Source organism: Chrysemys picta, chromosome 3 (assembly GCF_011386835.1).
Source record: "Chrysemys picta bellii isolate R12L10 chromosome 3, ASM1138683v2, whole genome shotgun sequence".
Taxonomy (NCBI): Eukaryota; Metazoa; Chordata; order Testudines; family Emydidae; genus Chrysemys; species Chrysemys picta.
Window position 1 is genome coordinate 200,267,478 of NC_088793.1, and position 26,819 is coordinate 200,294,296.

A 26,819-nucleotide genomic window follows, 5' to 3' on the forward strand; every position below is an offset into this window, starting at 1 on the left:
TAATCCTCCAGTCAGTTCCACACGGTATGAGCAGCAAAAGCACCTCAAAATAAGCCAATTATATAGACAACCACAAAAAAAATAACATGCTTTTATATGCACATATAGTTGCTGAGGAAACTGGAAATGTATTTCTCTCTCTCTCTCTCTCTCTCTCTCTCTCTCACACACACACACACAGAGCTATTTTCATTATGCTTAACTGGCTATTCATTTTTTCCCAACTTTTTTTCATTTTTGTCTCCTTAGGTTTCCTGAACTGTTCCTTCCTGCTCGACGGACACCTTTTCATCACCAGTTTGTGGCCCCACAACCACCTTCAATGCATTTTCTATTATAAACCCCTAAGTTGGGTGTATTAAACGGTCCTCAGTGTCGTTTTTATAATTGCAAAGGAGCTAAATGGGGCTGCAGGACCAAGGGAAAGTGTGGATCTTTGAGGGACTGGGATGTTTTCTTCATCTCCTTCACAAAGGCCTCCTCTTTTCAACACTCTACTCCTACAATGTCTGTGTGACGGGCCCCATTCTTGGAATTTGAACAGTTATAGGCCTCAGGTGCTCGAAAGAGCAGAGGAAGTGAGTAAGCCACCACTCACAGTGTGTGATGTGTCCTGGTCTGTCTCCAATACACAGAGGATATAAGTCTGTTATAAATACCAGTTAGCCTGGATCTTTACCACAAGCTGTAGAGACTCCTACTTTTAGCTCTGGAGATCTCTATTTGAATCCCTGCTGTCAGCCAAGATGGAGGTCATTACATAGCAACAGGCCCACATTCTCTGTGGACTGGGCAGAGGGGGACACAGTGACCAGTGGGTTAAATCTCCTTCTGTTATATCTGCCACTAGGTATCTTTCCCCCCTTATCCACTTCATTCTTCTCAGTGATGAGGTTCCCTCCTACATACTACCAGGTATTGGTGCACAGGCATGTAGCATTTTGATCAGCACACATGACCAATCAGAATGTGGCTTTGGACAATCAGTGCCCAGAGTCATACGCTAGTTGGATTCAGGGCAGATGGAAAGGGAAGTAGAATAGGAATATACAAAAATCTATACAAAACGATCCAACCCATTGCTGAAATGGAGGCAAATCCTCACCAAATTCATACTCAGTGCAGCTGGGATGGAGGTGTGGGGGTGAAATGTAGCTACAAGGGAACTGTCCATCTCCCCTAATCCCAGAGGTGACCAGTGGCCAAACCAGCTCCCCCCAACATAAGCTAAAGCAGTCACCCAGCTGCTCAAAATTATGCTGTCTGGAACAGTCCAACACTCCCCTAGGAACCTGAGATAGCTAGAGCATGGAACACTCCAGCCACAGGAATCCCCAGCTGCCCCTTTAGAAGATGGAGTGGTAAAAGAGTGACTTGAATTGGGACAAAGATCTGACCCAACGGCTCTGTCGACATGCACAAATCCCCAATGCATTGTGGGGACACGTGCACAAGGACAATCTTTTTCGCTCCCAAATTCAGTGATCATTTCAACGGCATGTTAATAAGTAATCGCCTCCCCAGCACGATGGTGGGGCATTGGTGCACTACTGAGTCACAGGGAAGAGAATCTAGTGATCACCCAACACAGCCACCCAGAGTTCTGCCTCCAATCAAAGAACTGACCCAAACTGAACCTGTCTAGCTGGTGAGACTAAATGAATTGGCTGTATGTGATGCATGCTTACAGAGTGCAAAGCTTTCTCGACGAAGCTTTTGGGTTTCTTTTTTTCTGGATTAAAAAAATCAGTTGTTTTTCACTGCTAGGTACAAAATGTTTTATGAATAGCCAAAGTTGGACTTTCTCATAAGTTTGCTTACATTGTGGGTGACAAATGGAGACTCAATTATTTTCTTTGTTAACGAACATTTGCGTTTCCATAGCAAGTGGAGAAAATGCTTCAAACGAACTGATTCAGTCTTCAGATGTAGTGACACCCCTATTTAACTCTAAATATTGTGGGGCGCAACACATCACAAACAGTGACAATTCTTGAAAAATACGGTTCTACAAAGCTGAATAGCTAAAAGCTCTTTACACTCTTTGTTTTGGCACACTATAATATTTCTGAATGCTTGTGTGGGCATAATCTGTAGGCAGTTGCTACACCTAATTATGGTTCTTAGAGAGAACCAGGCAGAAAAATACCTTACCAGCGGTATGCGCAGCGTCTAAAAAGAATTGTACCACAGCTGACAATAGGCATTTCTCCCAAAACTGACTGCTATACATTCGTAAAAATACAGAACAAAGCAAGTCTATGTGCAGTAAAGCACGTACCTCAATTTGCATTGCATCTGAAAACTCGCTAGACAATGGATAATTTCAATATGCCATTGCTTCACTAAATGAGTCAGTATTTCTCAGAGGGGCAATTTTGACACCAGTGTTGTGATTACTGAGGGTCTTTACATTCCCATAGATTTCCATTCCTACTGGCTTTAATGGGAGTTTGAGAGCACTCAGCACTTTGCAGGATGGGGACCTTTCCTGATGACCAGAGATCTATGTTTCTGTCCCCTTTTGCATGTAATTTGGTTCAAATTCAGAGATGCATTTGAATTTTCATCCATTTGCGGCCACAACCATACAAAAACCTACCTATGCAAGCTGCTGGGCCGAAATAAAGTAGGAAATGTATGTATTATTTATTTACCACCACCAATGTGCAGGGGCGGCAGGTTTGTATAATTTTTGGTGGTGCCCAGAATGGGTCCAAGTCCTGCCCCACCCCACCCCCACACCTGCCTAAGGCTCTGGGAGGGAGTTTGGGTGTAGGGTGCGGGCTCTGGGCTGGGGCAGGGGATTGGGGTGAAGGAGAGGGTGCAGGCTCTGGGAGGGAGCTTGGGTGCCGGAGGAGGTTTCGGGTGCAGGCTCTGGGAGGGGGTTTCGGGTGCAGGAGGGGGTGAGGGGTGCAGGCTCTTGGAGGGAGTTTGGGTGCGGGGTGTGGGCTGGGGCAGGGGGGTGAGGTGCCGGAGGGGGTGAGGGGTGCGGCACATACCTTGTGCAGCTCCCAAAAGGCAGCAGCTCCTAGACGTGTGGGAGGGGTCTCTGCGCGCTGCTGCCCGCAGGCACTGCCCAGCTCCCATTGGCTGCAGTCCCAATGGCACATGGGGCGGGGGCAGTGCGTGGAGACACCCACCCCAGCGGCCGCAGGGACATGCCGGCTGCTTCTGGGAGTGGCGCACCGCGCAGAGCAAGGGCGGGCAGGAAACCGCTTTAGCCCCGCTGTGCTGCCGGTGGTGGCGGCGGTGGCCCCTGGGTTCTTTTAAATCACCCGGGGACGGCAGGCGGGGACGAGAGACACTCCGGGGGAGGTGCGAGAGGGCGGCAGGCAGGGCCGGGGGAGGGACCCGACCCCGAACATTGGTAGAACTGGGCCCCTGTGCTCTGAATATTCCTGGGGCGCGGGTACCACGGGCCCAGACAACTCGCCACCCCTGCCAATATGCTCAGTATTCCACATGACACAACGATCAAGACAGGAGATAAAAGCTTGGCCCAAATAGCTTCTACAACCCAAGGGACAATTTTAGACACTCGCTAAATTTGGACAGCAAAATCCTCATTGCCAAAAACATTTAAAATATTTTGTCCCTTTGAACATGCTGGCCTGAGAGCCAGCCAGATATCAGTGGAGCCACCCACAGACCTTTGGTCCGAAGCTCTTTCTGTGAACAAACTGCCCTACTTTTTGCACTGCACAAAAACATTCCTTGTTTCTAAATTTGCTGTATATTTGGCATTCCATATTATTTTGTTATAGGCCCTCTATTCATTTCAGGCACTGATAATTTATGATTTGTCTGGAATCCCACTTGCTTTTGCAGCATCTGTATCATTCCCCTATTAATTTAACAGCACAACAGCTATTCAGATGATCGGATTCAATAGCCAGTTGTTTTATTTTTGGGTGAATATTTACATTCATGGCCGTTTTTCATGCTAAATGGAGCATAGAAAACAATCTCCGTGGCCAAGATTTTCAAAAACAAGTGCCTAAAATAAAGCTATAAACTTCATATTTGAAGCATGCTTGGTTTGCCAAAGTGCCGAGCACTTTTCAGCTCCCACTGACTTCAACAAGCCTGGTTGAGATTTTAAAAAATGCCTAGGGGAGTTGGATGCCCAACTTCTAGTTGGACACCTAATCCCTTCAGGCATTTTTGAAAATTTCACTCCCCTGACTTCAATATTTGCTGCTGGATACTCAAACATTTGGAAAATCAGGCCACAAGCATATAACTTGGGCAGTCTCCTAAGGCGGAGGCTATGATTACACTACAGCTTATGTTGGCAGGGGTGTGAATAAAGCTCAGGGGGTGTGAACAAAGCACCTCCCTGAGTGACATAAGTTACATCGACATAAGCACCAGTGTGGACAGCGCTATGCTGGTGGGAGAGCTTTTCCCACCGACATAGCTGCTGCCGCTCATGGGGGCTGGAGTAGTAAAGCCGATGGAAGAGCTCTCTCCTATTGGCAATGCCAGAGGGCTTGCAGCTGTGCTACGGTAAGCTTTCCAGTGTAGTCATAGCCTAAGTTACATGCCAGGGGCCATATCAGCCCCTGAAGCAACCTAGAATCAGGATGGTGCAAAAGTGGCTTAAACCCACCTAATCTCCTTTTCCCCCAAGGCTGCAGGGTTTTTCTTTTTTTTTGTGTGCCTTAGGGGCTTTTACAGTCTCTTAGAAGTGCAGCACAAAATCACACTCTCACTTTGGAAAAATCTCAGCCCATGAGTCCCTACGCTTCCCTAGTGTATATCTTAAATACTCTTTCTATGCAGCTTGGAGAGACATCTTTCTTTAGAGTTTTAGAAAATATATAAAAACCCCACCCATCCAATGTTCTGGGTGCCCCATCAACCTTTGTAAAAAATACACTAAATAAGCAAATTCCACTTTTCCAAGGAGGATTCCATGCTATTTACATATCTGAACGAGAGACAGTATCCTGTACTAGTTTCAACTTTACCCTGTACTAGCCTGAACTTTACATCTACAGGACACAAAATGGGTTAAAATATCACAGAAATTGGAAGTTGAGAGCCCAGAATTCTGCTTGTTCAAATAAATGGCAACACAGGTGAAAGAGCAGAAGTCAAAACAGTAAAATTTCCCATCAACTCTGTGGGATGTACTCTTTCATGGAGGATTTGGTCATGGAACATTGTTTCTTTTAAAAGATTTTATTTCCAGGATAATCAACTGAGTTTTCCTTATTGCATGTAACACATCATTTTTTGTCCTGAACAAAAAGATCTACCTTATACTATGAATAATTTTCCAAAAGATGTCTCGGCAAAAAATATACAGCAATCTCTAGATAAAATTGACCGCTGACTTAAATAAATAACAGAAAGAGCTTGTGGTTTCCTTCAAGTACTCTAACAATGTTTATGTTTCTTTCAGTGAGAGTTAAGAAATCATTTTTATTCTTATTACCACTCAGTAAACAGATACATTAAATCAAATGAGATAAAAAAGCATGCTTCGGTGACTCTTGAATCTCTCATCTTAAATGCTAAGTGCACTGCCAATTAAATGTAAAGCAATCCTGGAAACAAACCTCAAACATATTTCTTTTCTAAGAAACAAATAAGAAGGTAGAAAACCAATCACATATCTGTTGTTCGTGGTAAAGTATACGGTGCATTATTTTCACCATCAGTTTGGATTTCCATAATCTTTACATATGTTTTGCAAATATTTACATAAATTGCTTGCAAAAAGCTTCCAAAGCCTCTTTCCATCTTTTTCAATCCATTTTTCCCTAGATTTCTGAAATATCTGAGGGTCTGATTGAACCAGTGGGAGATGAGATCTCTGAGGCTTGGCTTGTGGAGTTTTGCCCTGTTGCTGTTCTCCAGATTTGCCCTTCCCACAGGAATCAGCTGTGGAACCAGGCCCCAAACACAGTCTGGGTGTTCACAAGTCTGGGCCTTCTGCAGGCCAGCTCTGTGCTTCTGCAGCAGATCTGTCTCCATGGAGCTGGACTGCTAGGGACTACCTTGGTGGCAGCTATTCCTGGCATCCCTCTGTTAAAGTGGGGTCTCTTCTACATTGAAGAGACTATAGGCTTACCATCACTGCAGAGTGAGCTGGAGTTAGCCACACTTGAGTTAACTCCTCTTGAGTTATCCTAGCTCAAGTGAGAACAAATCACACAGCAAACACCACTGGAGATGCACAAAGTGTTTGGATTCGCAGCACAGAGTGAGTGCATTTACAGCTGGGTGGGAAACAGTTTTCCCGTTCTTTGAGAGATACTGAGATTTGGGATTTTTTTCCCTATCCCGAAATGGGATGAAAAATCAAAATCTCAACAATTTCTATCAACTAAGCATCTAAAAACACTTTGGTTTGGGGCAATCGAAAGGCTTTGATAATTTCAGAATGTTTCATTGAGATTTTGACTTTTTTAACAAAATAAAATTTTTAGTATACATTAACTAACATTTGGAATAAATTAAAAACACAAACTTTTCACTTTGAAAACATCAGAAAGGGATGTTTTGAATTTCTTTTTCAAAATGTTTTCAATTTGGGAGATTTGTCCATATCAACCCTTCCTCGTGAACAGCTTCGGTTTTAACACATTGCTTTCTGACAGAACAGTGCTTCATCAGAAAACTCCCAACCAGCTCTAGTTATATTAGCAGTGATTGTAGAATGATTGTATTAGCAGCACAGAGTAGCTGTGTCCCTACCAGCTCCAGTGTCAGCTGTACTCAAGATTTTACCCAGGTCCCCAGGCTCGCTAGCTTGAGTTTAAAGCACCACTTAACTTGACCTAGAGCCTTTTGTGTGTGGATGGGAGTCATGTTCTGTGCAATGTTCCAATTATACCTTGAGCTAACACTGCAGTGAAAAGTTTCAGAGTAGCAGCCGTGTTAGTCTCTAAGGGCTGGTCTACACTGGGCGTGGGATCGATCTAAGATACGCAACTTCAGCTACACTATTCGCGTAGCTGAAGTTGAAGTATCTTAGTTCGACTTACTTGGCCGTCCTCATGGTGGCAAGTCGACCGCCACGGCTCCCCCGTCGACTCCACTTACTCCTCCTGCTGAGGTGGAGTATGGGTGTTGATTCGGGGATCGATTTATCTCGTCTAGATGAGGCGCGATAAATCGATCCCTGATAGATCGATTACTATCCACCAATCCGGTGGGTAGTAATCGAGTGAAAACTAGCCCTGAAGGTCTGTAATAGTGTCAGTGACTGTATTATATTCTCATAGCATCTCCACGGTGGATGGCACACAATCCTATACTCTTCCCTCCAGCTCACTTACACTCCCTTCAATTCCCTTCCCAACTCCTCGGCAAAGATACTCAGACTTGCAGAGAGCCATCTGTGGAATCCAGGGGTATCTTCTGTGCAAGAGAGGAAGAGCCACTGGCTGAGGGCTGTTCGTTGGGCAGATCTCAAGGAGCGTGATCAGCCCCTGAGAAAACACTGATGGAATCACCTATGAATTGGCAACATTTCAGAGCAGGCCAAGAAGATATTTGAATGCTTACCCTGGCAGATGGAAGGCTACAAGCTTCTAATGCAGTCTCTACTCGCTTTCTGTCAGCGGAAAACAAGCGGTATATGCTGCAAAATGGAAATAAACAAGCAGGGGTTTGTTGACAGGCACATTGCACCGTTCTGTATTATTTGGGTACAAGCTGTGCGTGGCTAATGGAGTGCAGAGCAAAGTGACGTTTTTGGAAAACTTGTGCATTCATCCTTTGTTTCATAGCGAGGTCTTGAAAACAGAAACACTTTAACAAAAAAGAAAAAGAAATCAAAATATTCCAATCAGATAAACACTTAACACTGGAGGCCGGGAGTTGACGGGAAAGTAGTCATAGAAGGGACAGAAAGGATAAGGACAGAAAGAGGCCTGAAAGGAGAGTTCACCTCTAGGTCACTGGTTCAAATCCAGTCCAGAATGGTAGTTATCAACATTACCATTTGTTGGGTGCTCAGTGGCATATATTAAATTAGTTGGGTCATGTCAGCCCACTTCCCAGTATTCCCACCAAAAAAGCCATCTTCACAACAGGTATCTAACACAGTTATATGGCTCCCCATCCCTGCAGCATTTGAGCACATCATAATCTTTAATATATTTATCATCACAACAACACTGAGGCTTGGTCTACACTAAACCCCCAAATCGAACTAAGGTACGCAACTTCAGCTACGTGAATAACGTAGCTGAAGTTCGAAGTACCTTAGTTCGAACTTACCTCGGTCCACACGCGGCAGGCAGGCTCCCCCGTCGACTCCGCGGTACTCCTCTCGTCTAGCTGGAGTACCGCAGTCGACAGCGAGCACTTCCGGGTTCGACTTATCGCTTCCAGACAAGACGCGATAAGTCGAACCCAGAAGTTCGATTGCCAGCCGCCGAACTAGCGGCTGGGTATAGACGTACCCTGAGGTAGGGAAGTGCTATTATCCCCATTTTACAGATGGGGAACTGAGGTGCAGACAGTCTAGGCGACTTGCTCAAAATCACACAGGCAATCTAGGACAAAGAAGGGACTTGAACTTAGTCCCTAACTGCTGGACCATCTTTCCCTTTTGGTATTTTAACCGGGTAGTCTTAGCATCAGATACAGAAGTGCAACCTCCATAGACTTCACCCATAGCCCATGAAGACAGAACTGGTTCCTGCCCCCCAAAAGGGGTCTGGTTAGCTTAGGGTGGAGCACACTGACACAGGAGTGAGGAAGTAGCTTGCACTGCCAGCTGTGCTATATACATCCTGCGTGGAAAAACAGATCTCAGTCAAAGGGGTGACAGTCCAGCACCATTCTAAAGATTAAAATCACACTCAAAAGTCTGAAAGCTCCAATGTAATAACAAAGGAGAGAAGAACTTACCTCTTCAGAGGAATACGTCCTTCTTGAGTGACTTGCAGCTTCAGTTTTGTGTAACTGTAAAGAAAAAACTAAGGGAATGTCTTTTTCCTTTTAAAAGCTTTTCAAACACTCTTACAGCTCAACGCAATTGTTTCTATTAGTCTGCTAGTTTTACTCGCTCATTTTGCACTATCTGAAAAATCTGGCAGGACATCATTAACAAACGTCGACGGTGAGTGAGAAACATCGCCTGCCTTCATATGGAGCGATCCAAAAACCAGCAGTACACATGAATACAAAACAAAATCCACAACACTGGCATCGAAAAGCTCAGAATCAGAGGTTCTCTCTATGTTGGAGCTGGAAGATGTCATTCCCAGCTCGAGGAGATGTACCCATGCCAGCTCTGATCAAGCTGGTGTGGTGTAGCCATGGTAGTGGGCAGGGCTAGTCATCCTAAGTAGGTATTTAGGGTTTCAGATGGGATAATATTCAGGGTAGCTAGCCACTGTGGCTACATTTATCAAGCTAGCTCTGACCAAGCTAACATGGCTATGGTCTCCTCAATACAACATCTAGATCCAGAGATGACATACTGTTAGATTAGGAATGGAATGACCCAGCAGATCAGCTAAGAGTCCTGCTAAGCGAGGGTTGCTCCCTACTGATTTGCTGAGTCCATGTTTAAGTAATGGACCCTTCCATCACCTTTGGAAAACTATTCTACAGCCCGATGGCTTTCTCTGCTAGGAAAATTTGCCTGATATCCAGTCTAAATTTTCTTGTGCTTAATTGCATCTCGTTACTCCTAATTATAACCCCCTTTAAGCACCCTAGAAATAATTCCTTTCTTGAGGCAAATTGTGGGCTTGGTTGCATTGGGAGTGGTGCAGAGCTAGCCCATCCCAGGGAGAGGGGAAGGAGAGAATATGCCTCAGGAGGTACAACTTCCAGCTCACTGATGCACAGGGATACTGAGCAAGCAGCCCCATTCCTGGAGATGGTGTAGCCTGCTCCCTACTCTGTGCCAGACCCTCTCCATGGGCTAGTAGGGGGCATGCTCTCCGCCGAGTGCAGGGATTGTAACTGTCCCTAGTCTGTGTGTGTTTTTGTCCCTGGCCCACCCCACTGCACACCCATGGAAGAACCAGGGATAACGTGGCCTTTGGTCTTCATATCACTAGTCAGATGAAAACAAGTCAAACCAGAGCCAATTAAACATCTTGGGACCAGTGAGAGCGTGAGACTGATGAAGTGGATTTTAGCCCACAAAAGCTTATGCCCAAATAAATTTGCAAGTCTCTAAGGTGCCACAAGTACTCCTCGTTCTTTTTTCTCAAAGACTTAGAATCAATGTGCTAAAGGAGTCTGACTACCAGTCTGGCCACTTAATTTGTGTCAGCCTGAAAGCCTTGCGTGATGATCAAATGGGATAAAGTAGCACTGATGCTTTTCCGGTGCACAGATCTATTAATTATCTACCAAAGTTGCCTACATACAGGCAACTAAGTGCACTACGTGGACTGACCTTTTAGAGTATATTTATATCCCAATCCTCACAGTTTTTCCCATGCCATGCCCATTGGAACATAGGGATGAGAATACATTTCTTTTTTTCCTAAGCCATGCACATCCTCACTCACACAAACAGGGTCTGATCCAAAGCCTGCAGAAATCAACGGGAGTCATTCCATTGACATTTAGATCAGACCTTCCTTGGATCCGGCCCATGTGAGTGAGGGCTACTTGCGTAAGGATCTATCTAACGCATCAGCCCTTTGTCTGACAATAGCAGAGCTTTTGGGGTACACTTTTGGGTTTAGGGTTTTTTTGTTTGCTTGTTTTGTAACATAAAGAATATAATTAACATTCCTGCCCCCGCTTTTCTGGGGTTGGCATTTGCAGCACAGAACATTAGCAGCACTGTCAAAAACAGAGCAAGTTCTAATACTGTAGCCTGTGTAATAATTGTTAGGAGTCTTCACAAATCCTCACCTTTAGAGATATACCAAGGAAGCCAGACCTCCTGTGCTACACAGTACTGCCAAACCCAAACTTACAAGATCATGTGATTGGCTTAAAAATCACAAGAATTTTAAAAATATGTATACATTTGGGGTTCTTTTCCATTGCCTTCTGCTTTTGCAGCTTTATGGAGTCCTGAGTTCACATTTACAAGCTTTTCTGTGAAACCAAGAAGGCTAGAAATTTACATTGTAATTAAATGAAAACTGAGATTCTCAGCTGTGTTCTTTATGTAAAGCTTCAACTGTTGTGATGGTATCACAAGAATGAGCAACACTGGTGTTATAACAAGCCTGACCAATCCTGATTGGGATTCCTTCTCCCAGGACTTCTCGGTACATTTTATGGAACACCTGAGGACACACCATTTTACCTTGCTCTAGAGCCACAATTCTTCCTTCCTTGAAGGTCTGGATGTTAATCCTGCTCCATTACTAGCTAGAAGGGCTGCTGCTGAGAGATATTACCACCCTCAAAAGCTAAACATGCTACTTCAATAGCTCACTGCTGGCTCTGAGAATGATAGACCCAGGACTCGAAACCAATCCCAGGTCTCCATGTCGGCCCTTGTTAAGCCTTTGCTATGCACTCCAATAATAAAGGCAAAATTCTACTGCACAATGATAACAAAGACAACAGAGATTTAAATCCAAGGTGCCTGTTTTGTACACCACAGTCTAATCCTATTTTACCTCATGTGACCTGATCACAGGAAAACTGTTCAGTCATTTTATTAATACACCCTGGACATTATGAAGGTTTGGATGCCAAAAAGAGGAAAATGCCTTTCTAATTCAGATCTAATGCAATCATTTTAAAATTGGATGACATGATTCTAATAGGACTATGATCACCACTTTATGCAGGACTGTAATTATAATGGTGGGGGGAATGTTTAATCTTCAAAGTCAAAGATACCTTGAGTAACTCTGATTTGGCATCTGTGCTTCAGGGTCCTGGAAATCCTACAGCACCTAAGTGAGCTATTAAATAGTGGAACAATAAAAGGCATGGAGATACCATGCTTGCCTGCAATTCTACACATCTTAGAGTTGTAGCAATTTGTGTGCCCTTGTACATACACACACGCTGTGCTTTCCCGAGAGCCAGTGCATCTCTGCTCTGTCCCCAACACAGGGTTGTGTCTACCATGTGCAATCCAGTCTAGTGTTAGTAGTTTATGAGTTAAGAGCTGAAAGAAGAGGTGACTTACCTGTCACTGGAGGTTCTTTGAGATGTGTGGTCCCTAACTGTATTCCACTGTGGGTTACGCATGCACACCATTAGCCTGGAGTTGAAGAATTTAGAAGTAGTGTCTGCTGGTTTGTGCATGCTCCCTGATTTGCCTTGTGCTTCCGTCCAAGGGGATAAAGGGCGGGGCAGACCAACCGTGTCTCCAGTTCCTTCTCCACCATGAATCTGACAGATCGGAAGCAGAGGGGAAGGAGGGTGGGAAGTGGAATGCAGAGAGGGACCACACATCTTGAAGAACTTCCAGTTACAGGTAAGTCACCTCGTCTTCTTCTTCGAGTGATAGTCCCTATTGTATTCCAGTGTGAGTGACTGACAAGCAGTATCTAAGTAGGAGGAGGGTGCAAAGATGAGGATGGAAGGGTTGTGCAGAGAACCGCCGTGCCAAAGGAGTCATCAACTGCCGAGTCCTGCACCAAGGCGTAGTGTGTTGTGAATGTGTGGACAGAACTCCACATGGCTGCTCTACATATGTCTATGAGAGGCACATCTTGAAGGGATGCCGTGGTCATTGCTTGCACTCTAGTGGAATGAGCCCATACCCCCCGTGGGGAGCAGAGTTTGATGTAGACAGAAATCCATTTGGAGATTCTCCGGGTGGAGATGGTGTGTCCCCTGATTCTCCTCTCTGCTACCTCAGTAAATGGTCTAGGGGACTTCCTGATTGTTTTTGTTCTCTGCAGGTAAGTGGCCGAAGCCTGTCATACGTCGAGGGAATCGAGTCTACGTTCTTCTGTGGATGTGTGTGGTTTCGGGAAGAAAACAGGTAGGTTGGTTAATATGAAATGGGGAGACCGCCTTTGGTAAAAATGTCGGGTATAGGCATAAAGAGACCTTATCCCTGCGGAATATTGTAAATGGCGGGTCTGCCATCATAGCTCCGAGCTCACTGACCCTTCTCGCCAAAGCGATATTAACAAGGAAGGTGACCTTCGTGAATGTCAACAGAAATCTTGAATTGTTTCTTTCCAGGGCACACAGCAGGGCAGACACCAGGGTGTCGTTATCAGATTCGCAGTTCATGAAATACTGCAAGATCAGCTGCAATGTGTTCATAATGCTCATCACAAGACTGGAGAGCAGTGCAGGATCCACGCTTTCAGGCAGAGATGGCAGGCACACAGTTTACAGGGCTGTTCAAAAGTGGTACAAAATGAAGTCAGAAGCCCATGGAATGATGGGACGGAAAGAACTCCATAATGGGACAGTGAGCCCCCATGATGAACTGTGATCCATTCCCAGATCTCCCAGTGGCAGAGGGCGGCGAGTTGCACGGTGGGATAGCTACCCATGATGCAATGCTCTGTCAATGCAAGAGCACCAATCGTGGACGTGCTCTGCCAACACAAGGAGCGTTGTGTGGACATGGACAACCAATGTAATTAAAGCAACATATGATCGTCAATGTAACTTAAGTCGACTTAACTCTGTAGTGTAGACAAGGCCTTACTGCTCAAACTTCTCAGGTATGGCCGGGGAAAGTTTGATACATATTGCAACCAGCGGTGATGTGAGATTCTCCCAGGCAGTAGAGGCTGTGTTGGTGGTTGTCGCTGACTCGGAAGGATTGAAGACCGGCGTTCTGGGCATAGTTCGGTACCCAAATTCTACTCTGTTCTAAACTGTTAAAACTGGTAAACTACTAAAATTAGGAAAATAAGTAGAACTATTAAATCTATGACTAAAACTGATAAACATATGTACAATTAAAAGTATTAGAGCTGCGTCAGAGATGAGGACCCTGGAGGTTCCAACCCAGACCATGAGGCAATGAGAAGGAACTGAAGACGCAGTCAGTCCATCCCGCCCTTTATCACCTCAGACGGAAGCAGGAGGTGAGTCAGGACACATGCACAGACCAACGGACACTACTTTCAAATTCTCCGACTCCGGGTGCACGATGCGCATGCATAACCCACAATAGGGACCGTCACTCAAAGAAGAATCAAAATGGTCATGTTCTGAGCCCTACAATAACAACCATTTCAGTAAATGAACCAAGTGACCCTCTGTGGCAAGCTCTGGAAAACAGGAGCTGCATTTCGCTAGGGACTGGTATGCCTGAACTTTGAATGCAGTTCTCTTTATAACAGGATAAAGCAAGTAAGGTAACACTGGCCAGGAATCATCATCTTAATCTGGCAGGCTCTATCATGAAGTTTTCAGCACTGTCACTTAAACAAAACTATCTCTGTCTGTGCATTCATCATCCACATGACACCTGGTAATCTTGGATTTATTCAACTATTTTTCTTTAATTTGCGAAGTGCCTGCTATTTTTATGAACTTCTCATAAACACCCTTTGTACTTTGTCTTACAACACTCAGAATCAATATATTTTCTGCCAATGAATCTAGATGAACAGATTCACAGTTTCTCTCTACTGAGTACCGAGACCCGAGGGATCAGACAGAGGAAAATGGAAATCTTGTACTTCTCATTCTTTGACTAATAATAGATAGCACAGAAAAAAACCAGAGAAGTGGGTCAGTCTGAAATTCATTGTTTTTAACCCTGAGCAGCAGTGCCAAGACCTGACGTCACTCCCTGTGTGTGTAGCAGGAAGAATGCAACGGCATTCAAAAGTGTATTCCAGCCATGTCTCCTAGGTAATAGTTTGTGAAAGGAATCAGATTTCCCTGGGTTTTTTTAGATATCAGTTTTTTGAACTCAGCAAGAGAGGAAAGTCCATGTTTACAGAACTGACAAGCCAACAAAGTATAAACAATAGATGGTAAGAAGACTGACAAAAGAAAAAGGAAAATGACTCAGAACAAGGAGTAACACCCCTTGGCAATAAATATTACGGCTACTTACGCTTTTTCCAGAAATGCATCCCTTGACATGTTGTGTGCCAGCAGGTTTGTTGCCAAACTGAAAACTTCGTCCGTCCATTCCTAGGGAGATATAAATTACAGTTGATGTAGCCCAGATGCAGTTTCTCAAAGGTGCTTGTTTAGACCTTTATTTTCATGAAGGCAAATAGTTTCAACATGAGTATTATTAACAGAAAGTGTTTAATAAAAGCCTGAACATGCATTTCCCAGCACAGCTTAAGTTCTAGACTAAGGGCCTGTCTTTTTCATTATGCATAAATCACAAACTTTGCTACAGACATTATCTTTAAAAAGGGTATTATTTGACACCCGTGTGTTTCAAAAGAGATTTCAAATATGATCATATAGGGCCTGATGCAAATCCCACTGCAGTCAACGGCAGTCTTTTCACTGACTTCAATGGACTGTGAATCGGGCCCACAGAAAAATACCTATGACTGTGTGATGGCCAACATCGTAGTGGAAACATCACTACAAACCAATGATCCACAGGGAAGTAATATATTTAGGCAACAACAGTGCACTTTCTCCTTAAGATATGCAGTCAAAACGTATCTGTAAGCAGGGTCGGCTCCAGGCACCCGCTTGTCAAGCAGGTGCTTGGGGCGGCCACTCCGGAGAGGGGTGGCACGTCCAGCTATTCGGCGGCAATTCGGCGGACGGTCCCTCACTCGGAGCGAAGGACCTCCCGCCGAATTGCCGCCGCAGATCGCAATCGCGGCTTTTTTTTTTTTTTTTGGCTGCTTTGGGTGGCCCAAACCCTGGAGCCGGCCCTGTCTGTAAGTATAGATTTCGCATGGGCCACTATGCATTGACCTGAGAAATATGCAAAAGAAACCACAGCAGCAGAGAAATACAGAAGTGGCTTGATTATTTGACTATCCTCGGGGAGAGGAGAGGGGAATTAATATTCAGTTAATCAGTTTCCAGTAAGAATACTTCTACTGCGATTAGCTGAGGTTGAGAGACAGGATTTTGTTTTGGATAGACACAGGCATTTGGATACTATGGATTCAGTCACATTAATAGTTCCATCGAAGTCACAATCATATGGTTAATTGAAATTTTGCATGCTCTGGTGATGTGTGATGCTGGATGCACTGAATCCATCACCGCACATGCAATATGTTCTTCCTTTCTCCATCACTACTGACAGCTCTGCTAACTCCCTGTCATTCAAGTTGGCAGTTGGAGGGTTATATTTGATACTCCCTTTCCTTTTCTTCTCGCAACCAGGATCTTGCCCAATCTTGTTGTTTTTATAACATTTCCAGAATCGACCCCTTTTGTCTCTGCTTCTAAAACATTCATTCATACCATAATTTTCCCTTTCACCAAGACTACTGTAACCTCCTCTTCTCCAACCTGCCTTCTTGAGTCTATCCAACAGTGAACTAATATTCCTCTCCTGCCATTCTGAATGTGTCAAGATTAAGAATGGCAAAGTATTCCGATACCATACCTTTATACATAGGTCTCTAGTCAAACAGCCCCAAAGTTGATTCTGGTTCTCAGGTTACTCCAAGTTCAGCATGAGGGAGCCCCAAAAGCTCAGATCTTGTACAGTCCCAAGTCTGCAGCTGAGCCAACAACTTTCTCCCCATAACTGAGTTTTCTGGCACACGCAACAGCGACAGCAGACACCTGGGCTAGATCTCAGAGAGAGACTTCTAGCCCTGCTGGTCACAACGTTGTTCTGGATTTACATACTCTTTGCTGAGAGATTTTGGACCTCTGTCTCCTAGGATAGATCGTGTTGTATTGTTTTTCTTGACAGTAACCTTGTAAGGTCTAACCTTAAGACACAAGGGATGTGAGAACAACAAAAGAATAGAGCCTCTAACATCATTACTTTCCTGTGACTATGTTTTTAGCAGAAGCATATTAAAGATAGCATTTTATTTCATCCTGGCGTCTCAATTTTCCAGTCTCAGAATAGCCACATTCTGTAAACATTGCTTTGTTTAAGCACGAATAACAACAACAGTTTAAAAAGTTCTTTGTGACACTAACTGCTGCAAAGTTTAACAGCAGCATAAAATGTTATTTGAGCAGCTTAAGATACATATTCTTTTAAGAAAACCTGGTGGGCTCTGTTTTGGTCAGGCAGAACTATACCACTTCAAATGCATCCCAAGAACTGAGAGTGGACATGCTGTTACTGTATTTTTATTGCAAGCATTTTTTATATGCAGTTATTCTTGTCAAGATATTTTCCCTTCCTAACTTCTCTATGACATTTGCAAGAGAAGCGGGACTCGAGCCACGCAACCTAACGCCAACCCTCAGATTGAGCAATAACTGACCTTGTCAAATATCTGTGTGAAGCAATGAGTGAGAAATAATACTTGATCACTTCCCCTCGTTTTCAAGGAAATTCATTTAAATCCCCAAAAGCTCCAGCCAGTAAAGCCAAGATCAGGAAAGCTGTCAAAGGTCACATCATCCTGCACTGTCTTTGCACTGAAATCAATGAGGTCTTTCTATTGACTTCTGTTCGGATCCGACTATGAAACAAAGCAGAGTCCTGTTGTTTAAGCTACCGAATGGACACCCGCTCTCTTTGGTTAAGCGGTACTGTATACAGTCAATACTGAGATCTGGAATTATGATGCATCATATAATTAAGGCCCTTCATTCTCAGGTTATTTTAGTTTAAAAATTCCTGGAAATGTACCAGTGTTTAATACCAAAAATTAAAAATCAGTGCAAAAAAATCCACTTTGCATTTTTCTGGGTAAATATTACTCTCTTCTCATGTGTTTTTTTTTAACTTAAAAAAACAAACCCGTATGTTCTGAAATGTAGTTAGACACAGGTTTTTTATTTTTGAATAATTTTAGCATGAAAAGTAGTTCACTAACTTGTATTTACTTTGAATGCTGCTAACTATCCAAGCTGTCTGTCAAGCTGCTAATGTGTATGCGGTGCGCATAGGATTGGCCAATTGTACACCAGCGCTCAAATCATTCCAGTACTTCTAACCTGGCTCCTTACTCCAGAAGGAGAGACGACAGCTCAGTACCCTGGCACAGGTTATCGAGCCGTCATCTCTCTGGAGCAGGGAGCCAGTTCCAGGGAGTTCTGGCACTTCCAAAATTCAGGTAGAAATTGGTTAAAACAACACCCAAATAATGCCTTTTGGAAAATTTTCAGTAAAAAAAAAAAAAGGGTAAAAACTGTAAACCAAGGTCTTACATATAATACACAGTGGTAGCCCACATTACTAGCAGCATAGGTTTTCCACAAGGCAAGCCATGCCAAGAATACTCTATGGGATGAATAGCTATTATATATAGAAAGAAAACAGCTGGTATTTTAGTGTGGGAAGATTACAACAGACTTAGAATCACGGTTGCTTAATGTGGGGTTGTAACTAAGAACACTTACCCATAGACATAATGCAAAAAGAAATGATAAATCTGGAGATTTTGAAGTAAGATTTTGCTCGTGCCAACAAACTGCTCTCCCAAGTTGGAATCCTCTGAGCTATGGTATTTTTTAAAAGCAGAAAAATGGAATCTTGCAACAAATTTTAATTTCAAGCAAACTGGTTCCATCATAATAAAAGAACCATATGTTCCTGCTCTCCTTTTGGCTTTGTTCTGTTACCATCATTCATATTTATGTCCTATTAACTTTACTAACAAATCAGGTAGCTGTTATGTGCTCTAGTCAGTAAGTTGCATACAATGTGCAGTATATTTTGAGAGCTCTTGCTCAACTAACACTTTTCTTTCCTATATTACATGAATCAGAATTTATACCTACAGGCATTTATCTCAATCTGAGAGATGAGAGCTATTTTTCATGGCAAAAGACAGTACCTAAGTGCTACACATTTTTTAAAACATTTAATTCAAATCAGAACTGAATATGAGTGAAGACAACGTTTTTCGCATGTTTGTTTTTGGCTCAAGATTACTATCAGATGTTGTTGAAGTCGCATGTTTCAGCATCCTCTGGTATGAAATATCTTACGCGTTTCATTTTTTTTTTTAAAGCATGTCTCTGGACTGCTTATTTTATTATTTATTTTACTGCTTATTTTAACAGAAAAGGAAATTTGGAAGAATAAAGAAGTATACTGAAAAACATATCACGGACCATATGGTATCTGGGCACATGCTGTAGATAAATCACTTAAGGCTTATCTACTAGGGGACATTAAGGAAGGTTAATCCAAATTAATGTTTAACATGGATTAGATAAACAGCATTAAAAACCCATGTAGACACTTTTATTCTGAATTAAAGTGGCCTTGATTTGATTTCATTTAATGCTCTTACACACCTTTAGTTAATTCAGATTAACCTTCCTGAGTGTCCCCATGTAGACAAATGAGGGACTGTCCCTCATTTATGGAGGAAATGACAAACTGTTAGCTAAAGGCCTGATCCAAAGGCCAATCAAATGTAGTGGAGTTTTAACACTGACTTCACTGGACTTTGGATCAACTCTCTATGACCTTTCCCTAAGTCACCTTAAATGGGACTGAACAATCAGTGGACGAATACCAGTGCAGACTATGAAACACAAGGAGCTGTGTAGACCAAAGCTATGTGTAGAGTATTTTCTGAAATGTTATTGAATCTGCAACTCCAAGACGAACCACGGTTCCCTATCAAGGGCGGGATTCTCTGAGGAACAGCCTAAGCCAGGTTTACACCACACACTTACTTCGGTATAACTACGTCTCTCAGGGGTATGAAAAATCCACACCCCTGAACGACATATGTTATACTGACTGTAACCCCCCCTATAGACAGTGCTATGTTGGTGGGAGACCTTTTTCCACCGACACAGCTACCGCCTCTCACTGAGGTGGAGTACCTAAACCAACAGGAGAGCTCTTCCTTCAGCTTAGAGTGTCTTTGGTTATGTCTACACTACAAAGTTAAGTCGATTTAAGTTATGTTGACGATCCTCCACTGCTGTAATTAAACTGCTTGTGCATGTCCACACAACGCTCCTTGTGACAGCAAAGCATGCCCGGAGTTGGTGCTCTTACATTGATAGAGCAGTGCACCCTGGGTAGCTATCCCACTATGCATCTCGCCACCATTTGCTGCTGGGTTCTCTGGGAAGGGATTGCAGTGCATCATGGGGGTGGGCTCAAAGTCCCATGATGCAGTTTCCTTCATCCCATCATTCCATGGGCTTCTTGCTATGTTTTGCACTGCTTTTCAACAGCCCGTGCAAACTGTGCGCCCACGATCTCTGCCTGAAAGCATGGATCCTGAGCTGCTCTCCAGTCTTGTGATGAGCATTATGAACACAACTTGGCTGATCTTGCAGTATTTCATGGGCTGCGAATCTGATGACACCATGATGTCTGCTCTCCTGTGTGGCATGGAAAAAAAACAATTCAAGATTTCTACTGGCATTCATGGAGCAGCTGCACATAGCAGACCATTGATACTGGGCTTGGGAAATAAGCACTGAGTAGTGGGATCGCATTGTGATGCAGGTATGGGATGATGAGCAGGGGCTGCAGAACTTTTGGATGCACAAAGCCACCTTCCAGGAACTGTGCTTGCCTCTGCCCTCTGGCACAAGGACACCAAAATGAAAGCTGCCCTCACGGTGGAGAAGTGAGTGGCGATTGCTGTGTGGAAGTTGGGAACTCCAGACTGCTACCGATCAGTTATGCATCAGTTTGGAGTTGGGAAGTTCACCATGTGGGTTGCAGTGATACAAGTGTGCAGGACCATTAATTGACTCCTGTTACGAAGGAGTGAGACTCTGGGCAATGTGCGAGAAACAGTGGATAGCTTTGCAGTAATGGGATTCCCTATCTGCAGTGGGGCGATAGATGGCACACATGCCCCATTTTGGCCCCAGACCACCTTGCTATGGAATGCATCAAGAGAACAGGCTACTTTTCTATGGTATTGCAAGAGCTGGTTGATCACTGGGGTCATTTCATTGACATCAACGCAGGGTGGTCAGGGAAGGTGCATGACACAAGCATCTTCAGGAACATTGGTCTATATAGAAAACTGCAAGCAGGAACTTTCTTTCCAGACCAAAAGATTGTGATTGGGGATATGGAAATGCCAATTGTGATCTCGGGAGACCCAGTCTACACCTTGCGCCCTTGGCTTATGAAGCCTTACACTGGAAACCTTGGCAGCAGCGAGGAGTGCTTCAACAACAGGCTCAGCAGGTGTAGAATGACTGTTGAATGTGCCTTTGGCAGATTAAAGGGTTGCTGGCGCTGCCTTTTTGGCAGGCTAGACTTCAATCCAGAAAATATTCCCATGGTCATAGCAGCCTGCTGTTCGCTGCATAACATTTGTGAAAGTAAGGGAGAAAAGTTTCCTCAGGGGAAGAGCCTTGAGGTGGATTGGCTGGCAGTTGCTTTTGAGCAGCCAGATAGCAGGACTGTTAGAACGGACGGGGGTGGGGAGGCAAAGGAGGCTATTCGAATCAGGGCAGGTTTGAAGGAGCATTTTGACAATAACAATATGTCTTTCTATAATGCATTGAGCCAGGCATAGCATTCTTGCACTGTAGTAGGACCACTGTAATGATTGCTATGTGTGCATGAAGTTTACTCTGCAAATGCTCTGATTGCCACTGTGTATGAATTTCAGCAGCAACTATCATGAGTAGGAGACTAATAACGATTCACTTTCTTTCCATAAGTACATTTTTATTCAACAATTATACAAACATTTCTATTACATACAAGGGACATGACAACGAAGAGCACTTTTTACAGTGAGGCTCTCACAGCTGGGTGAATGTCCAGCTGTCATTGTGAAACATGTCCCTAGGGGTGCAGTGCATGGGGTACTGTGGTGGCTCAGGAACATGTGAGAAATGTGTGTGGGGAGTTTGGGGGAGGGCATGGAAGGCAATTCTGAATGGGCTGCAGGAGGAAGTGAGCATGGATGTGTTCCGCCTGCAGGGCAATCAGTGACCTCAGCATGTCCATTTGATCCTTGAGCAGCTGTATCATCTGCTCCTGCCCGTTTTCTCCGCTGGCTATCCATTCACTGATATCCTCCCTCCAAGCTCTCTGCTCACTATCAGTAGCATCAGACAATTTCAGCACCTCCCTGAACATGTCTTCCTTACTCCTCCTGGTTCGTCTCCTTATCAGATGGAGCCATTTAGCTGGAGGAGACTCTCATGGCCACGTCTGCAGAAGCTAAAGAAACAATAGACAGAGGCACTATTGTGAGTACAATCACAGCCCTGATTCATACAAGTAACATACACCACTTTCTCACATTCCCTTGCCAATCAGACAGCATGGCAAGAACCCTAACCATGGTAAGTTGGGCATGATGTGGAGGGAGTAAGATGGGACAAAGCATGAGGAGGTCTCAGAGGGGGATCATTACAAACTATTTTGAATACAGGCACTGTTTTCTACAAGCTGATATCTCGCTCCTCAGGGTAACCGAGGATGCAAGGGTGCAACTCCTGCATGCACGTGGCTGCAGACTGGGTCCGTATGCTGCTCGCCGTGCGCTGCTTTGGTGCTTGCAAACATAATTGCTGATAGGCGCAGCAAAGTTTCCTACCATGGGGGGAAGGGACAAGGCAGCCCTCCAAGGAACCTTTGGCAGAGGATTGCAGAGTACCTCCACGAAAGTTTCCTAGAGGTTAGTATGGAGGATTCCCATGACATCCCGGTGTGCATAAACAAACTTTTCTGCAGGGTCCCCTCTGTCTAGCTACATAGGGGAATGAGAGACAGATGCATACGGTGCTACTGTTAGTTATTTCTATCTGTCTTCTACTCTGGGGAAAAAAACCTTAGCTCTACCTCATTTCTCCCTGCAGTATCAAAGCATAACGAGTACTTACCGCAGCTCCCCTCTCCTGTATCAGGCACACCAGAGCTGGATTGCTGGGACTGGCTAGACACCCCTGGAGTTAAAAACAGGTCCTGGCTTGCCACATCATCAGACGACCCTGTCGCCTGACCCCCATCCTCCTCCTACTCCATTTCCTTGTCCACCACTTCGTCCTTGGGGTTCACTCCGCTGGCCACTGCCGCCAGCCCCCCTGAAGTATCCACAGGGCTCTTGGCAGTGGAAGTGGGGTTGCTGCCAAGGATGGCGTGCAGCTCCTTTTAGAGGTAGCATGTCTTTGACGACACACCACAACGATTGGCTTCCCTTGCCTTCTGGTATGCCTGCCTCAGCTCCTTGATCTTAGCACGGCACTGCTGCATGTTCTGCTCACACCCCTTCAGCTCCATGCCACGAGCAATCTGCCTGTAGGTATCAAACGTCCTGTGGCTGGAGCGGAGATGCGACTGCATAGCTTCCTCGCCCCACAGACCCAGCAGATCTAACAACTCCGGCGTACTCCAGGAAGGAGAGCGTTTGCTGTGTAGAGTCACCATAGCCGTCTGGAAAGATGCTACGTGAGCTGTCCATGCTGAGCAAACAGGAAGAGGAATTTCAAAAATTCCCCGGGCTTTAAAGGGGGAGGGGAGCATGTGTACCATGCCTGTGTACCTGTGAACTGATGACCAGAACAGTCATGATGGACATTGTGAGACACCACCTAGAAGCCAATTAAGGTGACATAAGCAATGCAGGATCTACACTGACACTGTGTCGCTCTAACTTCGTCGCAAAAAGCTCTATGCATTCTTGTCCAGGTGGTTTTTCTAGGACAGAGAATTAAATCAGCGGGAGGAGCATTGCAATGTATACACCTCCACGGGTTTGTCGACAAAAGCTGAATTTTGTTGACAAAACTGTGTAGTGTAGACATGGCCTTCGATAAAGCACTACAGCAGGGCAGCTGCAATGGTGCGGTGTTTGTAGTGTAGATCTGCCCTAAGAGAGATCAAGATCACAGAGATAACAGTGAATAATATATTGATGGAGCTCTCTCTCTATGGAATGAGGGCTGAATAATGGTTTGTTATAAACGCATCTTGGGGCTGGTCCCCACTTAGTCCGTACTTCGGACTAAGGTACGCAAATTCAGCTACGTTAATAACGTAGCTGAATTCGAAGTACCTTAGTCCGGACTTACCGCGGTCCAGACGCGGCAGGGAGGCTCCCCCGTCGATGCCGCGTACTCCTCTCGGCGAGCTGGAGTACCGGCGCCGACTGTGAGCACTTCCGGGATCGATCCGGGATCGATTTATCGCGTCTTAACCAGACGCGATAAACCGATCCCAGAACATCGATGGCGTGCCGCCGGACCAGCCGGTAAGTGAAGACTAGGCCTTGGTCTGAAACAAAAATAAGAAGGAGGCAGCTGATACATCTGCCCTTCTTCATTTTGGTATGGCACTTACTCACATACTAGAGCAGTATTATATTATGGCCCTGGTTTTCTTTACATTCAGATCCCTTTTAAACCTCCCTCGCAATGAAAAAGGGCCTAGGACAGAAGAGGGTAGAGTGAAGTCCTTGCCCCAGTCAGTCAATGGGAGTTTTATCATTAACCGCAGTGCAGCCAGAATTTCAACCAAAGTACCCACCAAACAGGCAGATATGATATAAAGGATAACAGCTCAAGCACAAGAAAATGTGGACCACCATCAGTGGAGAAATCATCTCTGGGGATTCCAGGAGGGAAATGGATTTTAAGTAGGAATTTGATGGAGCAGATGGAAGGCATATGAAGTAGGAGACTGTTCCAATCAGAAAAGACAGCGTGGAAGAAGTTACAAAGCTAAAAGTAGGAGGAGGATATGAAGGTTCATAGTTAGGAGTGAGAAAATAGAGGGAGACGTGAGATCCATCTATCTCTATAGGTTCTTATGTGGTGCCCACCACTGTGGTATTTGAGACGAGAGAAGAGATTATGTGTGAGGCATAGTTGGAAATAGCTCTGAAGATGAGGAACTTGTGAGCTCGATGAAGAATTGAAGTCAGCAAGGGATTTGAGAAGATGAGTGATATGATCAAGGTGACAGATAAGGAAGCTAAATGTAGCAGCATTTTGGACAGGTTGTAGCTGGAGGAGTGGTGGAAGGTGAGTTGCAGGTGGATGAGGGTCACAGAGGAGGTTGCATTAATCAAGGGAAAAGATGAGCAAGGCTCTAGCAGTAGGAGAGGGAAGAAAAGGAGGGATTTATAAGATATTGTAGCGGTAGAATTGGCAGGATTAGCAAGGGAATTTGTATTTGGGGATGGTAGGGAGGTAAACGAGGACAGAGGAACTGGGATACCTCCAAGCTTGTAACATTGGAGACAGCTGAGAGACAGAGAAGAGAGGGAAAGAAAAGGGAATTTAGTGTTATAAATGAGATGATCAATTTTGGACATAATGAATTTGACACTACAGTGGCATATCTGGGAGGAGACAGAGGGGAAGAGGCTTAGGTTGGAGAGGAAGATTTTGGAGTTGTTAGCATATCAGTAAATCTACTACAAGAGATGGTAGCTCAAATCGCCTGGGGAGTAACAAAACTAGCAAGGGAAACAAAACTGCACACAGACATAGAATATACAATCCTTGTGAGAAACAAGAAGGGCATAATGGAGTTGTTAAAACGTGGGCAAGCCAGCAACCAAGTCAGCATCGTAGAGCTAGGGGAACATATGTCATTTCAGATATTAACAGGACACCAACCCCAACATGCCGGCTCTTTCACCATTTATGTTCATTGCTCCTTCCTGCTCTGTCTCCATAACCCTTAATCCTCTTTCCCTCTAGATCCAGTTGTTCCTTGAACTGCCACACACCGAGCACATGATCTAGCCCTGTCTCAGTTCTCTTTCTATTGGTACTGTTCATTTCCCCAATTTTTATATTGAGGACCTTCCTTTTTGAGCTCCTTATCTGTATAAAACATCTAAATCTTTCCCTTCAACATTTTCTAAGTAAATGGAAAAGAAGGAAATGAAGTTCCTAAAAGATGTAGCACTAGACAAAATAAATTAGGATCTGTCACTGGGAAATAAGAGAGTTGGTAGCTTTGTCTGTCTGGGAAGTCTGATACTGTATAACAGTCTAATGGATGTAGGATAGATGAAAGAGGAATGCAATGGTCAGAGTTGTCTTTAAAAAAAGGTAAGGGAGTCTCTTTCAGACCAGACTGATGATACTTAAAACTCATGTATCATATCAATCACACTAGTGGATGAGACCTGCATAAGTTCCTACGTGAAGAGAAGGAATTTTTGATAGCTTTGAAAACAGATTCCGGAAGAGGAGCATAAAGATGAAGTGAATGCAAGAAATGAAGACTGAAACCATCAGAAAAATAATGATGGGAAACAGCAGGTGTCTGAAGGGGCAGAGATTAGGTTACTGGAGAAAGAAAAAAATGTTTTGAAGACAGTTAATGGAGAGGAAGCCAGAAGCTCCAAGGGTTTTCAAGAGTAGTTCAAATGGAAAGGATCAGACAAAACTGGGCTGGGGAAACGTAGCCCTTGATCATATAGGGAAAGGAGAAAAATAAACAAACATAGAAGGGCTCATTCTCATCTCAATTTCACTGGTTACAGCAAAGCTACTTCTGAGTTACATCAATATATGTCAGAATCAAGCCCAGATGTTGACCCAATGTGTCTGGAATCCCCTGCAAATTCTGCTCCTTAATAATAAACTCAGATCCTACAGAACTATAAACCTACTCCTGTAAGAAAAAAATTACAATTTGATTATTTAAACTGCTTTGTTAAGATCTTTTTCAAATAATTTTAGTTTACGTTTTTCAGAGTGAGGGTTTTTATCTTGAAAAATAACATACACAGGCTTTAAAAGATTAGATTTTATTGGCAAATGTCAATCAACGTCAATTTCACTGTATGCACAAACCCACAAAAATGTTTCCGTCAATAATAATTGAAATTTACAGCTAGGTGAAATGAGATAAATGCATCTTGAGATCTTTTCAGAGTTTGACTGAAGGA

The 26,819-nt window shown here is 44.2% G+C and overlaps 1 protein-coding gene across 3 annotated transcripts in view; it reads right to left on the minus strand.

Annotated features, from left to right (window-relative positions):
* PLCB1 (phospholipase C beta 1) overlaps positions 1 to 26,819 on the minus strand; it is a 623,222-nt gene that overhangs the window by 203,890 nt on the left and 392,513 nt on the right. For all 3 annotated transcript variants that reach the window (XM_065589796.1, XM_065589798.1, XM_065589797.1), the window contains 3 exons: positions 14,951 to 15,030; positions 8,878 to 8,931; positions 7,525 to 7,600 (listed from right to left, as the gene is read on the minus strand). In XM_065589796.1, coding sequence (XP_065445868.1) covers positions 7,525 to 7,600; positions 8,878 to 8,931; positions 14,951 to 15,030 — 210 coding nt within the window. The remainder of the gene's footprint in view (positions 1 to 7,524; positions 7,601 to 8,877; positions 8,932 to 14,950; positions 15,031 to 26,819) is intronic.